Source organism: Rutilus rutilus, assembly GCF_951802725.1.
Source record: "Rutilus rutilus genome assembly, chromosome: 10".
In the NCBI taxonomy this organism is placed as follows: Eukaryota; Metazoa; Chordata; class Actinopteri; order Cypriniformes; family Leuciscidae; genus Rutilus; species Rutilus rutilus.
Genome location: NC_140215.1, coordinates 43,742,242 through 43,765,119, shown reverse-complemented (window position 1 = coordinate 43,765,119; position 22,878 = coordinate 43,742,242). Strand labels below are relative to the sequence as shown.

Here is a 22,878-nt window from a genome sequence, read left to right as displayed (position 1 = left end):
CAGAATGTTTGCATGGTCTGAAATTGGCTAACCTTTAGCTGTTTGTTTGAAACTTTAGCAGAATTTACAATTAAAGTGGACCAGTGGCTTCAAAGTCCTTAAAGTATTCAGCAGGGAGTGTCTTGTAAAGTTATTTTCCCATCTTGAAATGTGACACCAACAGGTGTGGTTACTGGGATGTGGTGTTGCAAGGTTTTTTGTCTCTGCTATATATTGTACAGGTAGCAGACGCTTTCCAACATTGTGGACGGCTGCTTCTGTTGATGTAGTAAATAACAAAGAGCTATTTGGCCTATTTGGATTTCAGTTATGATGTGGTTGCTCTTCTTTACTGTCTTAAACGCAGTGGTCAAGATACATGATAGGGCTGCATTATTTCTCTCTAAATTGTAATCATATACATTTTTTATCAATAGAATTTACATTAAAACAGACGTGGCACATTTTTCTGACATACTACAGAGATCAGACTCTGTAGAGGAGACAAAAAAACGGTTTGGTTCTTTCAGACAGTTCGTTTCATTCACCTGTACATTCAAACACGTTCAAATAAAGTAATGTGTAATCATAACTTCAGTTAAATAATAATTATAGCCATCATCATCAAGTTTCTTACATTTAACGTTTTGTAAAAGCACCCAATACAGGCAGTGATGTACAAACGCGGATGTTTTACACGCCTTAAAGATATAAAGTGAGTATAGTCATCAACTTTTTTACAGAAACCAGGATCCAGCTCATAAAGCTATCATAAATAGCAAAATTCATTTACATGTTTTGACTGAAAAGTTGTTGCATGTTCATGTTAAAATGTTTAATAAAACTAGTTTAAACTAATTAAACGTACATTTCGCCAAATTCACCCCCTCATTCAAGACTTTGGTTCACCCGTGCTTATAGTATCAGCACAGCATCTGTTGTACGAAAGAAACCATTCGGGTCAGACGGTGCTATCGCGCATGCTCAGTATCTGCAGCTCAGCTGTTCTCCGTATCGAATTTGTCCGAAAGAAACCGCTTGTGCACTGTTGACTCGAAAACTGTTTACTCGAGAACCGCTGTACCTGTACGTTCGATTCGAGAACTGTTGACTCGAGAACCGCTGTACCTGTACGTTCGATTCGAGAACTGTTGACTCGAGAACCGCTGTACCAGTACGTTCGATTCGAGAACTGTTGACTCGAGAACCGCTGTACCTGTACGTTCGATTCGAGAACTGTTGACTCGAGAACCGCTGTACCAGTACGTTCGATTCGAGAACTGTTGACTCGAGAACCGCTGTACCTGTACGTTCGATTCGAGAACTGTTGACTCGAGAACCGCTGTACCAGTACGTTCGATTCGAGAACTGTTGACTCGAGAACCGCTGTACCTGTACGTTCGATTCGAAAACTGTTTACTCGAGAACCGCTGTACCTGTACGTTCGATTCGAGAACTGTTGACTCGAGAACCGCTGTACCTGTACGTTCGATTCGAGAACTGTTGACTCGAGAACCGCTGTACCTGTACGTTCGATTCGAGAACTGTTGACTCGAGAACCGCTGTACCTGTACGTTCGATTCGAGACCCGCTGTACCTGTACGTTCGATTCGAGACCCGCTGTACCTGTACGTTCGATTCGAGAACTGTTGACTCGAGAACCGCTGTACCAGTACGTTCGATTCGAGACCCGCTGTACCTGTACGTTCGATTCGAGAACTGTTGACTCGAGAACCGCTGTACCTGTACTTTCGATTCGAGAACTGTTGACTCGAACCGCTGTACCTGTACGTTCGATTCGAGAACTGTTGACTCGAGAACCGCTGTACCTGTACGTTCGATTCGAGAACTGTTGACTCGAGAACCGCTGTACCTGTACGTTCGATTCGAGAACTGTTGACTCGAGAACTGTTGACTCGAGAACCGCTGTACCAGTACGTTCGATTCGAGAACTGTTGACTCGAACCGCTGTACCAGTACGTTCGATTCGAGAACTGTTGACTCGAGAACCGCTGTACCTGTACGTTCGATTCGAGAACTGTTGACTCGAGAACTGTTGACTCGAACCGCTGTACCTGTACGTTCGATTCGAGAACTGTTGACTCGAGAACCGCTGTACCAGTACGTTCGATTCAAGAACTGTTGACTCGAGAACTGTTGACTCGAACCGCTGTACCAGTACGTTCGATTCGAGAACTGTTGACTCGAGAACCGCTGTACCAGTACGTTCGATTCGAGAACTGTTGACTCGAGAACCGCTGTACCAGTACGTTCGATTCGAGAACTGTTGACTCGAGAACCGCTGTACCAGTACGTTCGATTCGAGAACTGTTGACTCGAGAACTGTTGACTCGAACCACTGTACCTGTACGTTCGATTCGAGAACTGTTGACTCGAGAACCGCTGTACCAGTACGTTCGATTCGAGAACTGTTGACTCGAGAACCGCTGTACCAGTACGTTCGATTCGAGAACTGTTGACTCGAGAACCGCTGTACCTGTACGTTCGATTCGAGAACTGTTGACTCGAGAACCGCTGTACCTGTACGTTCGATTCGAGACCCGCTGTACCTGTACGTTCGATTCGAGAACTGTTGACTCGAGAACCGCTGACTTGAGAACCGCTGTACCTGTACTTTCGATTCGAGAACTGTTGACTCGAACCGCTGTACCTGTACGTTCGATTCGAGAACTGTTGACTCGAGAACCGCTGTACCTGTACGTTCGATTCGAGACCCGCTGTACCTGTACGTTCGATTCGAGACCCGCTGTACCTGTACGTTCGATTCGAGAACTGTTGACTCGAGAACCGCTGTACCAGTACGTTCGATTCGAGAACTGTTGACTCGAGAACCGCTGTACCAGTACGTTCGATTCAGTCTGATTTGGTGAACTGGTTCGGTTCAAAACAATGATCCGTTCACGAACTGGACGTCACTAATTGAAGGTTAAAATGAACTGATTTGTATAAACACATTACACACAAGGAGTTTTTTTTATAATAAACTTTATAATTTTTATAAACTTTATAACTTTATAATTACAGAATTATGTTTCTACTTCAATTTGTTTTTTGAAATATAAACATTGAAATGTTGGTTTTAAATAAAATGTAAGGATTTATTGAAAAACATCTTATTTTCTGAGGTTAATGTGACGTTACGTGGCATTGTTCTCCAGCTGTTTTATTGATGTCTTTCCGAGGTTGAAACACTGATTGATGGTTTACATGAGACATGAGATTGATTTCAGTAAGTTGTTCTGTAGTTTTCAGCATTCTTTCTGATGTTGACTGATGTATTTTTTTGCTGCTGTAATGGGAAGCGTCGACACAATGTTCTGTTCATCCACTGAAAACAGCGTAGACTAAAAGATCAATTAAAATCGAGAAATATATATTTATTTTCACCCATCCTTCTTGTTTGGGAAGTTCTTCTCAATGCTATTTGAAGTTTCTCCAAGTTGCTTTACTTTCACTGTCCAGTTCATGCCATATCTCTCTGTATTTAACAGAGGAATAATGCAGGTACCTATTGTGTAATTTTGTCAGTGAAGAGTAACTGGATTTCATAGGATTGAAACTGTCTGGCGATGAGATGTTTGTGCAGAACAGGACAGAAGGCCTTCAGTTACGCCTGGGCTGTGCTTGTGTTTCCAGCTGGCTCTTTGAACACAGTAGAGTGTTTCTGAAGGTGATGATACACAGGGCAAACAAAAACGTATTAGTGTGGACATGGCTCCTACACTGACCAGGAGTCATCTTCTGTACTCTTTCAAAATCAAGTTCAGGACAAACGCTTCTTGACTTGTACCTTCTGAACACACTTGTTATCAGTTAGCACACTCAGTTCCCATCACATGCTCAGATGGCAAACGGATAACTGAAGTATTCTTTCGGCTTTAAGTACTAGTTGGATGTTGTGAGTCTTCTAACCAGCTAACAAATCGTGTGTGGATCTGCATGCTATGGTGAGTGAGATTTGATTTCACTAAACCTGTCGTTGCTTCCTACCTCATTCTTATGCTGTAGTTTACGTGTAGCTCTGGTGATGTACACAGGTCTTCTCCAATCAGCTCCCGCTCATCTGCATACACTCGAGAGCCACGCCCACATCTCAACATCCAATCAACAAGCAGTGAATAGAACCAAGCACCGCCCTACTTTTTATTTTATTTTTATAATCTGATCGAATTTGACATTCATCATAATATGGAAGAAAAGATGTGATGCTGCTTCCGTTACATCATGACGTTAAATGGCAGCAGTGGCTGTTGATGCCTTGATTTAGTTTGATTCAGAGTTGTATGTAATTGAGCAGTTAAGGAAAAATGTGTGGATTACATTTCTGGTTGGATGCTCTTTTTTCCACACAGTCTGATCAGGAGCATGAGTGTTTGCATGTGTGTGTCTTTATTATTGATCTAATGTTTGGTGTGAAATGTCGTCACTGCAGACGCTAGATGAGACGTATGAGGGGTTTTGTGGCGTCTGTTACATGCTCTTCGGTTTCAGATTTGTTAAAGACTTGCTTCTGAAAGCTTCAGTCGTGTTGTTCCAAACTTTGTCTTGAACATCTGTTGTTGCATTAGCTGAAACTATTCTTTTTCATATTCTTTTTGACACAGTTTCGTCTGGGTCAGAACAGAAGAATGCTCCGGACGCGTGTGATGAAGATGATGATGATGATGTTGAGATTATATTTGAACGTAACCCAACGAGAGAGCAGGCAGAACTGGCCGCCCGACTGATGCTTCCTCCTGCGTTCTTCTGTTACAAAAACGTCCCAGGATACATCAGTGACGATGACAATGATGGTAAGATCTAAACTGTATTGAAGTAAAGTCTGGTTTCTGTCCCCTGTAACAGTGAAGCACATGTCTGAAGCTGCAGATGCTCTGAGAACAGATCTGTCCAGAACTATCGGGGTCTGTGCTTCTGTTTAATTAGAAGCTGTGAATACTGTTAAAGTTTGACTAACTCTGAAACGGCTGTAAAGAATGATTGTCAGATCAGTGTGCAGGTGTCTGGGCCTCGACCGTGTGGTTAATCGTGCTTCACGTTTGTTTTCTCTCTGTGTCGCACAGATGAAGATTTTGAAACCGCAGTGAGGAATCTGAAAGGAAAGCTGTATCCGGACGGAGCTGACGGGGCGTCGGATCACGGTAGGTTTTTTCCAGCTGTGGTGGCAGGCCTATTTCCACAGGGGTGGGGGGCGTCACCTCTGGGTGATTTCCCGTTGACCACGCCCCCCCGGTGGTTAAACCTCACCCAAGAGTCGTGCACTCACACACAGGCCTCTTAAGGGGAATTGAAAAAACAAATTTCTTAAGATGTTTATTTGCAAAGATTTAAATTGCCACAGTAAGAGAAGGCTATATTCATAATCTAATAATAAATCTATTCATAATCTAAAAAATACTATTATAAATTAGGTTAGAGGATAATAGAGTAGCAAAAGTTATTTAGAAAAATCACTAGTGCACAATTTTATCAAATCTGAGCATTTAAGTGAAAAACAACATTTAGTGGGGATCAAATAAATGGTAAAATGTTACACATTTCTCTACTGATTGTTCACAAGACTTTTGAAAATTGTATCATGTAGCCTTGAATTTTTGCTTCAAAACTGAAAATCATCGTGCCCACTCAATCACATAAAACATAATGATTTAAAATTTGTAAGACATGTTTTGTAAGTTTTGAGTAAGAAAGCTGTATGCGAGGAGGTGTGAATCATCATGAATATTGATGTGTTTCACACCTGAGAAAGACAAAGACCCTCCCATAATGGCCCTATCAGGTGGGAATGTGAGGGAACTTGCAAAAATAATGTGGAGAGATTAAAAGAATGGCTTTTTGATTGTTTAGATTTATTTACAACACAACACAGTCCTAAGATACAAAGGACAAAAAGGCCCATTATTGAACAGGCTGATCTAAACCGAGACATGAACAGTCACACACCTTCGTGCCTTTCCTGAAACAGTTCCTGATCGCCATACCTGTCATATCCAAGGTGTTTGCTTCACTTTACCATGTTCATGTACAGAGACTCGTGTGAATGTTGAAGTCAGCAGGACTCATCAGTGGCATCTGGTCCCTGTATAAAACAACTACTGTACACGGCCTGATCTGGGGAAGAATCTAATTGTGATTTTTCTAGTTAAAATTCACACAAATAAATAAATATGAGAGAGACGGTAAACGCGCATCATGTTTATTTTCTTTATTTTTGCGAAAATCACAACATTTTGTTTTTGTGTGCACAAGTAAAAGTAGACATTTAACAGTTTTGAATTATATATACATGTGACAAAAATCGACGGAGTTATTTGAGTCTTTCGCACTGATAAGAAAAAAAGCGAGGCTATTGCGCCAGCGCTACGGTCAACTCCAGGGTGTTAAAACACAACCACTTTCTAATCCCAAAGTGTGTTTTTAGAATGTGTGCCATAAGTAGCTATTGTCATGGATTATCAGCGCTGAGAGCGAGTGTGTGTGTGTGTGTGTGTGTGTGTGTGTGTTTGCAGACTCTGATGGAGAGTGTGTGTCTGCAGACTCTGAGGTCACACTAGTGTGGGAGAAGCAGCCGACTGCAGACGAGGAGCAGAGAGCCAGACGCCTGAAGCTGCCGCCCACCTTCCTCTGCGGCGTCAGCAGCGACTCCGACTCCGAGCGACCCGACGACTTCAGCGCAGAGCTACACACACTGCAGCACACTCAGGTCAGAGGACTTTCTGAACAGTGACATGAGACGTGATAAGCAGTCGGACTCATGTGGACTCGTGTGTCTTGTTCTGGACAGAGGCCTTCCCATGATGCAGCAGCGGAAGAGCCTCCTGCGGACGGCAGCACTGACCCCATTGACCTCTCCACGAAGAGGAGCAGCGAGAGCGAGTCCAGCTCCACTGCAGGTACAGGTGTCCTCCGATGCTCGGGTCCGCGCTACACTCCTACAGCAGCGCTGCCCTGGACACACTCCAGTTTAACGGCTAGAGACTGTAAGAGCAGAGCAGCAGAGGGCCGTTTATCTGTCGTGTTAAAGAAGGATTTCATGAAAAACCATTTCCAGAACACTGATAGTTTCCAGAATCACTGCCTGTGATTGGCTGACACGTTTGATAACTGAAAGGAGACATGCCTGTGATTGGCTGACAACTTTGCATATGACATAAGTTCTACACGTGGAGCTCTTCTGAAAACTAAACTTCTACTCTTACAGCTGCAGAGATGATTTATTGTGAACGGTGTTGATTACAGCATTAGATTTAGATCATCTCATGTTGTATAAAAGATAGCCAATCACAGTCATGTCTGCAAACTCTCCCGAATGCTTTCATCATTACACAGTGCAAACAATATATAAATAAGAGGTTCATCTTGCAGCATAGACGGTCATTGATTATAACAAGAGAGCAGAACTCACTGAATGAAAACACACTGACACGACGATAAGACCGTTATTACTTTGGTTCAGGTTAATGCAAGTTAAGTGTTTCTAACCAAAAATAAGGAACATTTTTATTATTAGAACTGGATGCTGCTTTTTCTTTCCTCAGTATAGATATGATAAAACATCACTGAAACCATGATATCAGTTGAACCAGTTTCTTCTCTATAATACACCATCATCTGTAAGCCCTAATCAGACAGGATATGCTGTATTTGGGGAAGTGGGCTAATATAATAACCACTGCTTCTCTGACATGTGGGAGTCCAGCCCGGGGTCAGAGAGTGAAGCTCAGGGACGTTCATTCAAAGTCTGAATGATTGTGTTCGCTCTCGTCTGACGTCTTTGCTCTTCTCCAGCAGGTCTTACTTTTGCTTTTGCATCTGAGAGTGCGTTTACATTTGCAGACCTGGCAAAGACTTCAGGAGAATTTGCTTTTGGCAAAAAAGGTGAGTTCTGTTTACATCTTAACCCGTGTTAAACCAGTGTGTCTGACTGATTCATTAGATTATATTTACCATAATAAAGAAGTGCAGTCAAATTCACAATTCTTTCTGTTGAGTTGTCTAACAGGGCTGAGCGAAAAATGATGAAATTATGATGGGGGGGGGGGGGACTATTCCATATTGAGAATGAGAAATCTAGCCTGAAGGTGTAGTCCCAGCCAGAGCTCAGGAGAGAGAGGGACACACGTACTGTCTGAGGGGTGAACTGCTGCTCTCATCAACACACATGGACAGGACGTCTCAGTTCGGGATGCACTGATGCCGATGCTAACGTTTAGCGCTGTAGCTATCGGTTATTTTAGTCATCGAGTAGTCTACTGATTATTCCATCGAGAAATCGGATGGCAAAATTGTGGTAATAAAAATAGATCCAAGTGAACAACAGCCTTTAAAATAAAATGACTTAAAATACAAATAGCTAACACTTTACAATATGGGTCATTAGTTAACAGAGATCGTGGAGCCTTAGAAAACGGTGTAATAATGCGGTTGGTGGATTCTCGTCTGGAAAGCGCCTCTTCCGGTATTTTGCTGGTTACTCCACACGGGTAAATTGCAATCGAGGATTTTGTTAAATTGAGGACTCGACTTTAATCGAGGAATCGTTACAGCCCTACTTACATTTCTTTTCTTTTCTTCTTTTTTTTGCTCACTGATACCTGTATTTTACCAATTTTGATACTACAGCAAAAAGTCAAGTCAAGTCATCTTCATTTATATAGCGCTTTTAACAACGTAGATTGTTTCAAAGCAGCTTTACAGAGATAAGTGTATAATTTAAGGTAACAGAGATTGTTTTGGCTTTATAGCAGAGTTAAGTTATTTTCCATCTAAAGTTAGTTTTGATTGATTTGCTTCCGTCGCAATGATCATTTGTTATTAAATTAGGGGCCGCTAAGACGACACCATTCTCTCTACACAGACTTTAAACGCGAACCTGTGAGAAACGCTGATGGCGGTCACATGCGCATTTAGAATGGGTTCTATAGTTATGTGCGTTTGAAAATACGCAGGTTTGGAATTCCCTACAAGCCAAGCCTAAACAAAGTACTTGTCTTTCCTTATAAATTTTGATAAAGAATTTTATTTTATTTTGTTGCTTTGGGGTAGGAACGCGAAACAAATTTTCCCGACAACGCCTTATCTGTATAGTGGTAGAGGGATCCTCCATAGGGAGAGACTAGTTGGCACTTCAGCACTGCGTTGTCATCAGTCCAGGCGAAGGTCCTTCATCAGATCTGGATATGGCCTGGATCCGGCAGGCTGCGGGAAGACCTCGGGATAAACAAAGACACTAAAATTAGCGTAGATGCCATTCTTCTCATGATGTAACGAGTACATCAGGAGTTATGGGAAGTGTTCCCGGTTCCGGCTGACCTAATCTATGCAGCCTAACATTGAATTATAGAAGTCTATAATGTATTATGTGAAAGCTAGGTCAAAGAGATGTTTTTAATCTGGCTTTGAACTGACAGAGTGTGTCTGCTTCCCGGACAATGGTAGGAAGACTGTTCCAGAGTTTTGGTGCTAAATAGCAAGGCTCGAAATTGCGACCATTTTGGTCGCATATGCTCCTGAAATTTAATCTGTGCGACCTAAAAATATATTTGGGAGCATTTGTGCGAGTGCAAATAATGGTTGTGGTGCGACCTGTTTTCATTTCTCTTAAAAACGTTTGCAAATTACTTCACAGTGTGTAGCCTACCTTATGTGCGCTGATACGCGATGGCCGGACCGTCATTCTATCCAACGTTATATAACCAATCCCGGGGTTTTTCCTGCATTGATTTTTTTTGGCGGCCGCCAAAGCCTTTGATCGGTGCGTGAGTGACTGCTGCGCTTGACGAGAGAAAGCCCCGGCCGCGCGCGCACTCTCACGTCTTCAAACAACACGAGCGCTGTCTTGCTCTCTCTCCCTCGCGCATATTAATCAAAATCATTTGACACGATAGAAAAGGGGCGGAAGACCGAAGTTTCACGTGGAGCATTCGGAGATTTTTTTTCTCCTAAATTACCGTGGAGTGTGAATTGTGCAAAAAAATAAACTACCGGGATAATCACACAACGCTTGCCGTATGCTACACTTCCACTATGACACTCCGATTCGCGAACTAATGACTCATTTGAACCGATTCACTTTAATGAATGGTTAAAACAACTGATCTGTCCAACACACTCACGAGACGTCTGAATCGGTGTATAACAAATCGGTACCACTTTACAATAATGTTCCACTTATTAAATTCTAGTTAACACAGTTGTAGCCTACTATTAAAAAAAACTGCACTTTGTTAATTTGTTAACCATGTTAATTGCAACATTTGGGCTACTAATAGCCTATACATTATTGATTTTTTTTATATATTTTTTTAACATAGTTAATGCACTGTGAAGTAACATTAATGAACAATGAACAGCTGTATTTTTATTAACTAAGATTAACAAAGATTAATACAGCATATTAATAGCAATAGAGTGCCAAGTGCCCAGCAAAAAATGCAGGGACAGGTGTGTGGCAAACAAATCAGGTTCATCAGGTTCGATTATTAAGGCTTTTAATCGGCAGGATACGTCAAATAACCATACTGTCTATGAATATAACACCGCATACACCATCGCCAAAGAAGAGCTTGCCTTCACTAAATTTATGTCAAATGACAAATCATGTGCCAATATCATCGGGGTGAGATGATATAGAGCCAGAAGACCAAATTTCAAATCTTGGCCACAGGATGAAATAAAATCTGTTAATATATAATTTGTAGTTGTGGTGCTCCTTAATTTTTGGTGGGTGCTCCTAAATTTTTGCTGGTGCTCCTAACTTTTTGAAGTTGGGAGCACCAGTGCTACCAAGTAAAAAAGTTAATTTCGAGCCCTGAATAGGAAAAGGATCTACCGCCAGCAGTCGATTTTGATATTCTAGGTATTATCAACTGGCCGGAATTTTGAGATCGTAATAGACGTGAAGGAGTATAATGCGTTAAGAGCTCGCTCAAGTACTGCGGAGCTAAACCATTTAGTGCTTTGTAAGTAATCAGCAATATTTTAAAATTGATGCGATGTTTAATAGGGAGCCAGTGCAGTTTTGACAGAACTGGGCTAATATGGTCATACTTCCTGGTTCTGGTAAGAACTCGAGCTGCTGCGTTTTGGACCAGCTGTAGTTTGTTTATTAAGCGTGCAGGGCAACCACCCAGTAGAGCATTACAATAATCTAGCCTTGAGCTCATGAACGCATGAACTAATTGTTCCGCATTTGTCAATGAGAGCATATGACGTAATTTAGAGATATTTTTAAGATGGAAAAATGCAGTTTTACAGATACTAGACACGTGACTTTCAAATGAAAGATTGGTAAAAAGTACTAGCCTAATTAAATTTAAATGTAAAACATTATAAAAGACACGTAATCAGTCAGTAATAAAATGAGGACAAATAATAGAATTACTAGCAAGTACAAATAAAAACAATAGAACAAAGATACAAACGAAACAGTGTTTTTCAGGTTCTCTTTCGGTCGACTCGCTCCGTCTCACTATGGGAAACTCTTGTGTGGTCATCCATGAAGCCCTATACAGTCAGGCCTATCCCGGCAGAGCTCCCGGGAAGCCCCACCCCTTCCTGTATAAACAGCAGCGCTGGCCCTAAACGGTTACACTTTAGTTTAAGGTGACGGTTACATTGTACTTACTCTAGGTACTGAGTAATGTTCAGTAACTACATGTTCTTATATATAGAGTTAGGGTTTGGTTTAGGGTTAGTTACAGTGGTGGTCAGAACTAATGGCACCCCTGGTAAATGTGATCAAAAATGGCTGTAAAAAATAAATCTGCATTGTTTATCATTTTGATCTTTCATTAAAAAATGTTTTGCAAAAATGTAACCTTTAAGTAAAAGAACTGAAAGTGGGGGGTAAATCACATTATGAAATAAATGCTTTTCTCCAAAACACGCTGGCCATAATTATTGGCTCCCTGTTATTAAATACTTTCTGCAACCTCCTTTTGCCAGATAACAGCTCTGAGTCTTCTCCTATAATGCCGGATGAGTTTGGAGAATAACTGACCAGAGATCAGAGACCATTCCTCCATACAGAATCTCTCCAGATCCTGCAGATTCACAAGTTCATGTTGGTGCTTCTTCTCTTCAGTTCAGCCACTCCTCTCCTAAAGGGTTCAGGTCAGGGGACTGGGACGGTCACGGCAGAAGCTTCATTTTGTGCTCAGTGACCCATTTGTGTGTTGATTTTGATGTTTGTTTTGGACCGTTGTCCTGATGGAAGATCCAACCACGGCCCATTATAAGATTTCTAGCAGAGGCCGTCAGGTTTTGATTTTTGATCTGTTGGTATTTGCTAGAATCCATAATGCCATGTTTCTGAACAAGATGTCCAGGACCTCCAGCAAATAAATGGGCCACAACATATAAGATCCAGCAGTGTATTTAACCGTAGGCATGGGGGACTCTTCATCCCTGTGTGCTCCAAACACATCTGCTGGGTTTGCTGCCAAAAAGCCCTTTTTAAGTTTCATCTGATCATAGAATCCGGTCCCTTCTGAAGATCCAGTCGTGTCTGACCACTGAATATGCTGGAGTTTATCTCTGGAGGAGCGAGGAGGATTTTTCCTGAAACCCTCCTAAACATCATGTGGGGATGTAGGGGTTGTTTGATCATTATTTTTAGGCTTTCTGACCCCAAGACTCCAGTAATCTCTGCAATTCTCCATCTGTGACCCTTGAAGAGTCTTTGGCCACTCAAACTCTCCTCCTCACCGCATTAAGACAATATAGACACACGTCCTCTTCCTGGCAGATTCGTCACATCTTTAGTTGATTATAACTTCTTAATTATTGACCTGATGGTCAAAATGGGGATTTTCAATTCTTTAGCTGTTTTCTTACAGCCACTTTCTATTTTGAGAAGCTCAACAATCTCTTGCTGCACATCAGAACTATATTCTGTGGTTTTACTCATTGTGATGGATGATTCAGGGAATCTGGCCTTTGTGTTTCCTCATATTTAAACTCCTGTGAAACAAGAAGTCATAGCTGGACAATGTCATGTTCCTAGTCCCCCTGGTGTGCTAAATAAAGGTAAATATTAATGGGAATATACTTCAGAGATATTTTACTCATAAAAAATTCTAGGGGTGTCAATAATTGTGGCCGACGTGTTTTGGAGAAAAAACATTTCATGATGTGTTTTTTCTTTCGAGATGGGGGAGATGCTGCTGTCAGTATAGCTTTTGGCAGTGTAATGTTTTTAGTGTTTTCACACACTCATGTTTATTTCTGTAGATGCTAATTTTGCATGGTCAAACGCCGGTGCCACGGTCTTCGGTAGTGCACCAGTGCGAAATGAAGGAGGGGAAGCACACAATGAAGGAGAAGAGGAGGGCAGTGATGACGAATCTCCCCGTAATGAGGAGATCCACTTTGAGCCGATCGTGTCCTTGCCAGAGGTGAGTGTGTGTGAGGTGGATCCAGGGCCGCACGATTAATCTGAGTTTTATATGCGCAGTGTGTTTGCTGAAGCGCAGCACATTGTTTAATGTTATTGCTTATGAAATATCAATGAAGGAGAAGAGGCTATGATTAAATACGGCTATGCTTTACTTAAATGTGAGCGCTGCAAGTTTCACAGTAAAAACATGATGCTGTCGCTCCTTCTACAGGCCCAGGCTTTCACATTTACATTTACATTTATTCATTTAGCTGACGCTTTTATCCAAAGCGACTTACAATTGCTATATATATATGTCAGAGGTCGCACGCCTCTGGAGCAACTAGGGGTTAAGTGTCTTGCTCAGGGACACATTGGTGTCTCACAGTGGATTCGAACCCGGGTCTCTCACACCAAAGGCATGTGTCTTATCCATTGCGCCACACCACCCACACTTTCACAGTTATATGATTATATATGATCGTGTTAAGAAGTGCAGCGCTGTTTAGTTTACAGATCTAACCGGGTTAACCACTGTATTTCTGCTGTTCCACAAGCGCCATCTAAGAGAGTGAGTTTTCTAAACATCTAAACATCTGAAGCATACATTTTAAAATTAATCTAAATATAATTTAGAATTGTCTCATCCCTTTTCTTAAAGGTTTAACATTTATAAAACTTTATTTTTGTCAGAGCCTGTGTTTGAGCTTGTAGCAACAGTAACGGTTACACTTCGAGGTTATGCTTCTCCTCGCCATTAGGGGGCACTAGCCTCCCTCTTAGATGGGTATTATACAGGTAGCTGACTTGACGTGTTGACGTGACTCCTGCAGGTGGAGGTGAAGTCTGGCGAGGAGGATGAGGAGATCCTGTTCAAAGAAAGAACCAAACTCTACCGCTGGGACCGCGAGCTCAACCAGTGGAAGGAGCGCGGCGTGGGAGACATCAAGATCCTCTTCCACCCCGTCAAGAAGTGTTACCGTGTGCTGATGAGACGCGAGCAGGTGCTGAAGGTCTGTGCTAACCACACCATCAGCCAGAGCATCGAGCTCAAGCCCATGAACACCTCGGCCAACGCGCTGGTGTGGACCGCCACCGACTACTCAGGTACAGCCCTCGCACCGCATCCGCTGGACACTAGAGCTGGCAAAATGGAGGAAAAGATAAACTCAAATTTCTTTCTTAAATATTGGCAAAATTCTAATTATATTCAAATTCTTTATTAATTATATTAGGCAATTCTTAATGTTACAGGGGAAGAGTACTGTATTGTCTACTATGCCCACAAGAGGGCGCAAGCGAGCGCAATAAGCAATTATAAACCAAATCATGCATTGCAACTTTTGGAAATTAAATTACTGTAAAAAAAAAAGAAAACTTTTAAAGTGCATTACCTTTTGAAACAATTGTTCTTAAATGAAATGTAATTTCCTTAATGTGCATGCAAGGAAAATTAGGTTACAGTAGTGCATAAAACTGTTCGTGCATCAGTAACCTGAGAGAAAACACTTCAACACACAGCGTAATGACCTACATGAACACACAACAGCAAACTGGCATTCAGAAACAATCCACTTGTACTCCCTACATCTACATATAGATCATCACACACACCAGACGCTCTACTTGATCTGAGCGAGTGCTGAGCGCTTTCTGTTGGCAATGCTTCCAGCTGATGAACACACACACACACACACACACACACACACACACACACACTCAGCTCTGACCGATGTGTAAGTGTGTCGTTGCACGGTTTTTGCCTCCAACTGAGTGGGTTGTCGTCAGCAGGAAGCCTTTTCTCACTGCGCTGTGTACTGGATAAGCTAACAAACACAAACCGCATCAGTAACGCCGTCATCATGTCTCGCGGGCCTCTCGACACACCAAAATTCAAATGCACGTTTTTCGCATTAGAATGTGCAGGATTTTTTTAAATTCGATGAATATTCAAAAATGTATTTTTATTTGACAGCCGTAGTGTAAACTGTGCTGGGCAGTGTTGTTCACATGTGTGTGTTCCCACAAACAGAGGGAGACGGGAAGGTGGAGCAGCTCGCGGCCAAGTTCAAGACTCCAGAGCTGGCCGAGTCCTTCAGACGAGCGTTCGTCGACTGCCAGAGCCTCATGTCACGGGCCGACTGCGCTCAGGTGTCCGTGGCCGAGGCGCACTCACGAGACTCCAACCCTGTGGTGTTCTTCAACATGGCTGTCGATGGCGAGCCGGCTGGGAGAATCGTCATGGAGCTGTTCGCTCACATCGTTCCCAAAACGGCGGAGAACTTCCGGGCTCTCTGCACGGGCGAGAAGGGCTTCGGTTTCCAGAGCTCCGTCTTCCACAGGATCATCCCTGACTTCATGTGTCAGGTGAGGCCGCACCATCTGAAAACACTGCATGTCTCCTTAAAAAATCATAACATTTAAGGCCTTAAATATGTTCGCACTAAGTGTAAAAATCGTTTCAAGAGGTCTTACATTTTGGGGACTAAAAAAACAGTAATCATGATGCTCTGTTTACCGGGGTAACCGCTGTATTTCTGCTGTTTCATAAGCGCCATCTACTGTCAGAGAGCGAGTCTGCATTATCATTCATTGCGTTATTTGAACTGTGACGGTTGAAATTGTGGGTTTTACGGTCATATTGTTTTGGACCAATCTAAGAGAAAAAAAATTCTCTTAGATTCTTTAAAAAAGCCTTCAATTTGATTTTAAAGGGGACCTATTATGTCCCTTTTTACAAGATGTAATATAAGACTCGGGTGTCCCCAGTATGTGTCTGTGAAGTTTCAGCTCTAAATACCCCACAGATCATTTGGGGGAAAACGCTGGCAATAATAAATGCAAATGAGGTGCTGCTCCCCGCCCCCTTTCCAGGAGAGGGCGGAGCCTGTACAGTTCGTGCTTCGGTTACTTAATAACAAAACTGGAGAATCTCACAGTAGCCAAAATGTCAGAAACTTGTCAGTAGCGATGTTCAGCCTTACATGTTCGAACCGGGGTCACTGATGGAGAGAATTTATGTACTGTAGTTGTTGTGGAGTTAACTTAAATTCCACTTATGGATTAGCATGTTCTGTCATGATCATCTGTGAATTGTTGTACAGGTGTGGGAACTGTAGTGGGATGTTATATGGAGAATATAACAAAATGAGTGGGTGGATTTTCCCATTATAGGCTGGCTGTTAACGCACAAAGGTGAATTATCTTCTGTTGTCTCTCAGGGAGGCGACATCACCAGCGGGGACGGGACGGGAGGACGCTCCATCTACGGAGGGAAGTTTGAGGACGAGAACTTCGACGTGAGGCACACGGGCCCGGGACTGCTGTCCATGGCCAACCGCGGCAGAGACACCAACAGCTCGCAGTTCTTCATCACACTCAAGAAAGCAGAACACCTGGACTTCAAGCACGTGGCTTTCGGCTTCGTCAAAGAAGGCATGGATGTGGTGAAGAGAATAGCAGAGCTAGGCACTAAGGACGGCAAACCCACTAAAGCCATCACCGTCTCAGACTGTGGACAGTTGTAAACTTTTCTACGTTTGGCAAACTTCTGTTCATGTTAGACATTATGTTCCCAGAACTTTTGTGTAAATGTTTGAGAGATTTTGTACATGCAGTGGTTTTTATTTTTGTCCTGTTTGTATTAGACTGCATTAGTTAATAAAATGTATGCTTTGCAAAAAAGTTACTTTTATGAACACTTTTTCACCCCAGATTTACCTCGATGTGGATTGAGTTTACCCCAGAGTTACCTCGATGTGGATTGAGTTTACCCCAGAGTTACCTCGATGTGGATTGAGTTTACAGGGACTTTCTCAAGGTTGGCTTTGAACATAAATAAACATCTGCCAGCTTGCGTTTCACTAGTTATACAGTGTCATTACTGATGATAAAACATTGAATACAACTACAGGAGAAATAGAGCAGCTTGGCTTCACTTTATTCAGAAGAGTTTCACTGTTTCAAGAAAACTGGTAACCAGTATTTAATATACCGCTGTATAACCAGCAGAGGTCAGGAGTCATTATTTGTTCAGTAAATCCACTCATTTTTTTCTCTCTGTACTTCATAGGTAAGACCTACATGAAACTGACCAAAAATGTACTGATTAAATATCAAAGCATACTGATTTTCAAAGTACACTATATTTTTTGTTCACAATTGTGAATTTAAATAAGCGAGGACATCATGAATCCATCTTCCATAAGATAAGCCTATTAAAAGTGTTTATATTGTAAACCTGTCTGGATGGACTGTTTTTTCTTGGGGTCAGAAAGCCTCAAAACTAAAATCAAACTGCTCTGACATCACATGTTGTTTGGGAGTGTTTAAAGAAAAAAAAAATCCAAAATCCAATTCCAGCATATTCAGTTGTCAGACACGCCCATGCCAACGGTTCAATACACTGCTGGATCTTTAATGTTGTGGGCTTATTTTTCTGCTGGAGGTCCTGGACTTCTTGTTCTGATACATGGCATTATGGATTCTAGCAAACACCAACAGAAGAAAAATCTAAACCTGATGGCCTCTGAGTTTGAGTGGGCTGCACTAAAGAGAAGGAGCTGGAGAGATTCTGTATGAAGGAAAGAAGGATCTGTAGGGACGAAGGATCTGGAGAGATTCTGTATGAAGGAATGAAGGATCTGGAGGAATGAAGGATCTGGAGAGATTCTGTATGAAGGAACGAAGGATCTGGAGGAACGAAGTATCTGGAGAGATTATGTATGAAGGAACGAAGGATCTGGAGGAACGAAGTATCTGGAGAGATTCTGTATGAAGGATCTGGAGAGATTCTGTATGAAGGAACGAAGGATCTGGAGGAACGAAGTATCTGGAGAGATTCTGTATGAAGGAACGAAGGATCTGGATGAACGAAGTATCTGGAGAGATTCTCTATGAAGGATCTGGAGAGATTCTGTATGAAGGAACGAAGGATCTGGAGAGATTCTGTATGAAGGAATGAAGGATCTGGAGAGATTCTGTATGAAGGAACGAAGGATCTGGAGAGATTCTGTATGAAGGAACGAAGGATCTGGAGGAACGAAGTATCTGGAGAGATTCTGTATGAAGGAACGAAGGATCTGGATGAACGAAGTATCTGGAGAGATTCTCTATGAAGGATCTGGAGAGATTCTGTATGAAGGAACGAAGGATCTGGAGAGATTCTGTATGAAGGAACGAAGGATCTGGATGAACGAAGTATCTGGAGAGATTCTCTATGAAGGATCTGGAGAGATTCTGTATGAAGGAACGAAGGATCTGGAGAGATTCTGTATGAAGGAATGAAGGATCTGGAGAGATTCTGTATGAAGTATCTGGAGAGATTCTCTATGAAGGATCTGGAGAGATTCTGTATGAAGGAACGAAGGATCTGGAGAGATTCTGTATGAAGGAACGAAGGATCTGGAGGAACGAAGTATCTGGAGAGATTCTGTATGAAGGAACGAAGGATCTGGATGAACGAAGTATCTGGAGAGATTCTCTATGAAGGATCTGGAGAGATTCTGTATGAAGGAACGAAGGATCTGGAGAGATTCTGTATGAAGGAACGAAGGATCTGGATGAACGAAGTATCTGGAGAGATTCTCTATGAAGGATCTGGAGAGATTCTGTATGAAGGAACGAAGGATCTGGAGAGATTCTGTATGAAGGAATGAAGGATCTGGAGAGATTCTGTATGAAGGAACGAAGGATCTGGATGAACGAAGTATCTGGAGAGATTCTCTATGAAGGATCTGGAGGAACGAAGTATCTGGAGAGATTCTCTATGAAGGATCTGGAGGAACGAAGGATCTGGAGAGATTCTGTATGAAGGAACGAAGGATCTGGAGAGTTTCTGTATGAAGGAATGAAGGATCTGGAGGAACGAAGGATCTGGAGGAACGAAGTATCTGGAGAGATTCTGTATGAAGGAACGAAGGATCTGGAGGAACGAAGGATCTGGAGAGATTCTGTATGAAGGAACGAAGGATCTGGAGAGATTCTGTATGAAGGAACGAAGGATCTGGAGGAACGAAGTATCTGGAGAGATTCTCTATGAAGGATCTGGAGGAACGAAGGATCTGGAGAGTTTCTGTATGAAGGATCTGGAGGAACAAAGTATCTGGAGAGATTCTCTATGAAGGATCTGGAGGAACGAAGGATCTGGAGAGTTTCTGTATGAAGGAATGAAGGATCTGGAGGAACGAAGTATCTGGAGAGATTCTCTATGAAGGATCTGGAGGAACAAAGTATCTGGAGAGATTCTGTATGAAGGAACGAAGGATCTGGAGGAACGAAGTATCTGGAGAGATTCTCTATGAAGGATCTGGAGGAACAAAGTATCTGGAGAGATTCTGTATGAAGGAACGAAGGATCTGGAGGAACGAAGTATCTGGAGAGATTCTCTATGAAGGATCTGGAGGAACGAAGTACAGTGAGGAAAATAAGTATTTGAACACCCTGCTATTTTGCAAGTTCTCCCACTTGGAAATCATGGAGGGGTCTGAAATTGTCATCGTAGGTGCATGTCCACTGTGAGAGACATAATCTAAAAAAAAAAAATCCAGAAATCACAATGTATGATTTTTTAACTATTTATTTGTATGATACAGCTGCAAATAAGTATTTGAACACCTGTCTATCAGCTAGAATTCTGACCCTCAAAGACCTGTTAGTCTGCCTTTAAAATGTCCACCTCCACTCCATTTATTATCCTAAATTAAATGCACCTGTTTGAGGTCGTTAGCTGCATAAAGACACCTGTCCACCCCATACAATCAGTAAGAATCCAACTACTAACATGGCCAAAACCAAAGAGCTGTCCAAAGACACTAGAGACAAAATTGTACACCTCCACAAGGCTGGAAAGGGCTACGGGGAAATTGCCAAGCAGCTTGGTGAAAAAAGGTCCACTGTTGGTCCAATCATTAGAAAATGGAAGAAGCTAAACATGACTGTCAATCTCCCTCGGACTGGGGCTCCATGCAAGATCTCACCTCGTGGGGTCTCAATGATCCTAAGAAAGGTGAGAAATCAGCCCAGAACTACACGGGAGGAGCTGGTCAATGACCTGAAAAGAGCTGGGACCACCGTTTCCAAGGTTACTGTTGGTAATACACTAAGACATCATGGTTTGAAATCGTGCATGGCACGGAAGGTTCCCCTGCTTAAACCAGCACATGTCAAGGCCCGTCTTAAGTTTGCCAATGACCATTTGGATGATCTAGAGGAGTCATGGGAGAAAGTCATGTGGTCAGATGAGACCAAAATATAACTTTTTGGTCATAATTCCACTAAACGTGTTTGGAGGAAGAAGAATGATGAGTACCATCCCAAGAACACCATCCCTACTGTGAAGCATGGGGGTGGTAGCATCATGCTTTGGGGGTGTTTTTCTGCACATGGGACAGGGCGACTGCACTGTATTAAGGAGAGGATGACCGGGGCCATGTATTGCGAGATTTTGGGGAACAACCTCCTTCCCTCAGTTAGAGCATTGAAGATGGGTCGAGGCTGGGTCTTCCAACATGACAATGACCCAAAGCACACAGCCAGGATAACCAAGGAGTGGCTCTGTAAGAAGCATATCAAGGTTCTGGCGTGGCCTAGCCAGTCTCCAGACCTAAACCCAATAGAGAAGCTTTGGAGGGAGCTCAAACTCCGTGTTTCTCAGCGACAGCCCAGAAACCTGACTGATCTAGAGAAGATCTGTGTGGAGGAGTGGGCCAAAATCCCTCCTGCAGTGTGTGCAAACCTGGTGAAAAACTACAGGAAACGTTTGACCTCTGTAGTTGCAAACAAAGGCTACTGTACCAAATATTAACATTGATTTTCTCAGGTGTTCAAATACTTATTTGCAGCTGTATCATACAAATAAATAGTTAAAAAATCATTACATCACATCACATACATTGTGATTTCTGGATTTTTTTTTAGATTATGTCTCTCACAGTGGACATGCACCTACGATGACAATTTCAGACCCCTCCATGATTTCTAAGTGGGAGAACTTGCAAAATAGCAGGGTGTTCAAATACTTATTTTCCTCACTGTATCTGGAGAGTTTCTGTATGAAGGAACGAAGGATCTGGAGGAATGAAGGATCTGGAGAGATTCTGTATGAAGGAACGAAGGATCTGGAGGAACGAAGTATCTGGAGAGATTCTGTATGAAGGAACGAAGTATCTGGAGAGATTCTGTATGAAGGAACGAAGGATCTGGAGGAACGAAGGATCTGGAGAGATTCTGTATGAAGGAACGAAGGATCTGGAGAGATTCTGTATGAAGGAACTGGAGAGATTCTGTATGAAGGATCTGGAGAGATTCTGTATGAAGGAATGAAGGATCTGGAGAGATTCTGTATGAAGGAATGAAGGATCTGGAGAGATTCTGTATGAAGGAACGAAGGATCTGGAGAGATTCTGTATGAAGGAACGGAGGATCTGGAGAGATTCTGTATGAAGGAATGAAGGATCTGGAGAGATTCTGTATGAAGGAACGAAGGATCTGGAGAGATTCTGTATGAAGGAATGGAGGATCTGGAGAGATTCTGTATGAAGGAATGGAGGATCTGGAGAGATTCTGTATGAAGAAATTAAGGATCTGGAGAGATTCTGTATGAAGGATCTGGAGAGATTCTTTATGAAGGAAAGAAGGATCTGGAGAGATTCTGTATGAAGGAAAGAAGGATCTGGAGAGATTCTGTATGAAGGATCTGGAGAGATTCTGTATGAAGGAAAGAAGGATCTGGAGAGATTCTGTATGAAGGAACTGGAGAGATTCTGTATGAAGGATCTGGAGAGATTCTGTATGAAGGAATGAAGGATCTGGAGAGATTCTGTATGAAGGAACGAAGGATCTGGAGAGATTCTGTATGAAGAAATTAAGGATCTGGAGAGATTCTGTATGAAGGAATGAAGGATCTGGAGAGATTCTGTATGAAGGAACGAAGGATCTGGAGAGATTCTGTATGAAGAAATTAAGGATCTGGAGAGATTCTGTATGAAGGATCTGGAGAGATTCTGTATGAAGGAACTGGAGAGATTCTGTATGAAGGATCTGGAGAGATTCTGTATGAAGGAATGAAGGATCTGGAGAGATTCTGTATGAAGGAACGAAGGATCTGGAGAGATTCTGTATGAAGAAATTAAGGATCTGGAGAGATTCTGTATGAAGGATCTGGAGAGATTCTGTATGAAGGAAAGAAGGATCTGGAGAGATTCTGTATGAAGGAATGAAGGATCTGGAGAGATTCTGTATGAAGGAATGAAGGATCTGGAGAGATTCTGTATGAAGGAATGAAGGATCTGGAGAGATTCTGTATGAAGGAATGAAGGATCTGGAGAGATTCTGTATGAAGGAATGAAGGATCTGAAGAGATTCTGTATGAAGGATCTGGAGAGATTCTGTATGAAGGAAAGAAGGATCTGGAGAGATTCTGTATGAAGGAAAGGTCTCTGATCTCCAAACTCATCAGCCATTATATAAGACTCAGAGCTGTTATCTTGGCAAAAGGTTGA

General features: G+C 42.3%; 1 protein-coding gene across 4 annotated transcripts in view; it reads left to right on the top strand.

Moving 5' to 3' along the window:
• Positions 1 to 17,617, top strand: part of ranbp2 (RAN binding protein 2) — a 57,781-nt gene extending 40,164 nt beyond the window's left edge. The window contains exons 20-28 of one of the 4 annotated variants that reach the window (XM_084422210.1): positions 4,605 to 4,793; positions 5,064 to 5,141; positions 6,537 to 6,703; positions 6,785 to 6,893; positions 7,792 to 7,878; positions 13,234 to 13,397; positions 14,212 to 14,485; positions 15,411 to 15,745; positions 16,600 to 17,617. In XM_084422210.1, coding sequence (XP_084278336.1) covers positions 4,605 to 4,793; positions 5,064 to 5,141; positions 6,537 to 6,703; positions 6,785 to 6,893; positions 7,792 to 7,878; positions 13,234 to 13,397; positions 14,212 to 14,485; positions 15,411 to 15,745; positions 16,600 to 16,905 — 1,709 coding nt within the window. In that variant the 3' untranslated portion in view covers positions 16,906 to 17,617. Of the gene's footprint in view, positions 1 to 4,604; positions 4,794 to 5,063; positions 5,142 to 6,509; positions 6,704 to 6,784; positions 6,894 to 7,788; positions 7,879 to 13,233; positions 13,398 to 14,211; positions 14,486 to 15,410; positions 15,746 to 16,599 lie in introns of all 4 variants that reach the window. The other 3 variants (XM_084422209.1, XM_084422208.1, XM_084422207.1) reach the window with 3 other exon arrangements.
• Positions 17,618 to 22,878: the final 5,261 nt, after the last annotated feature.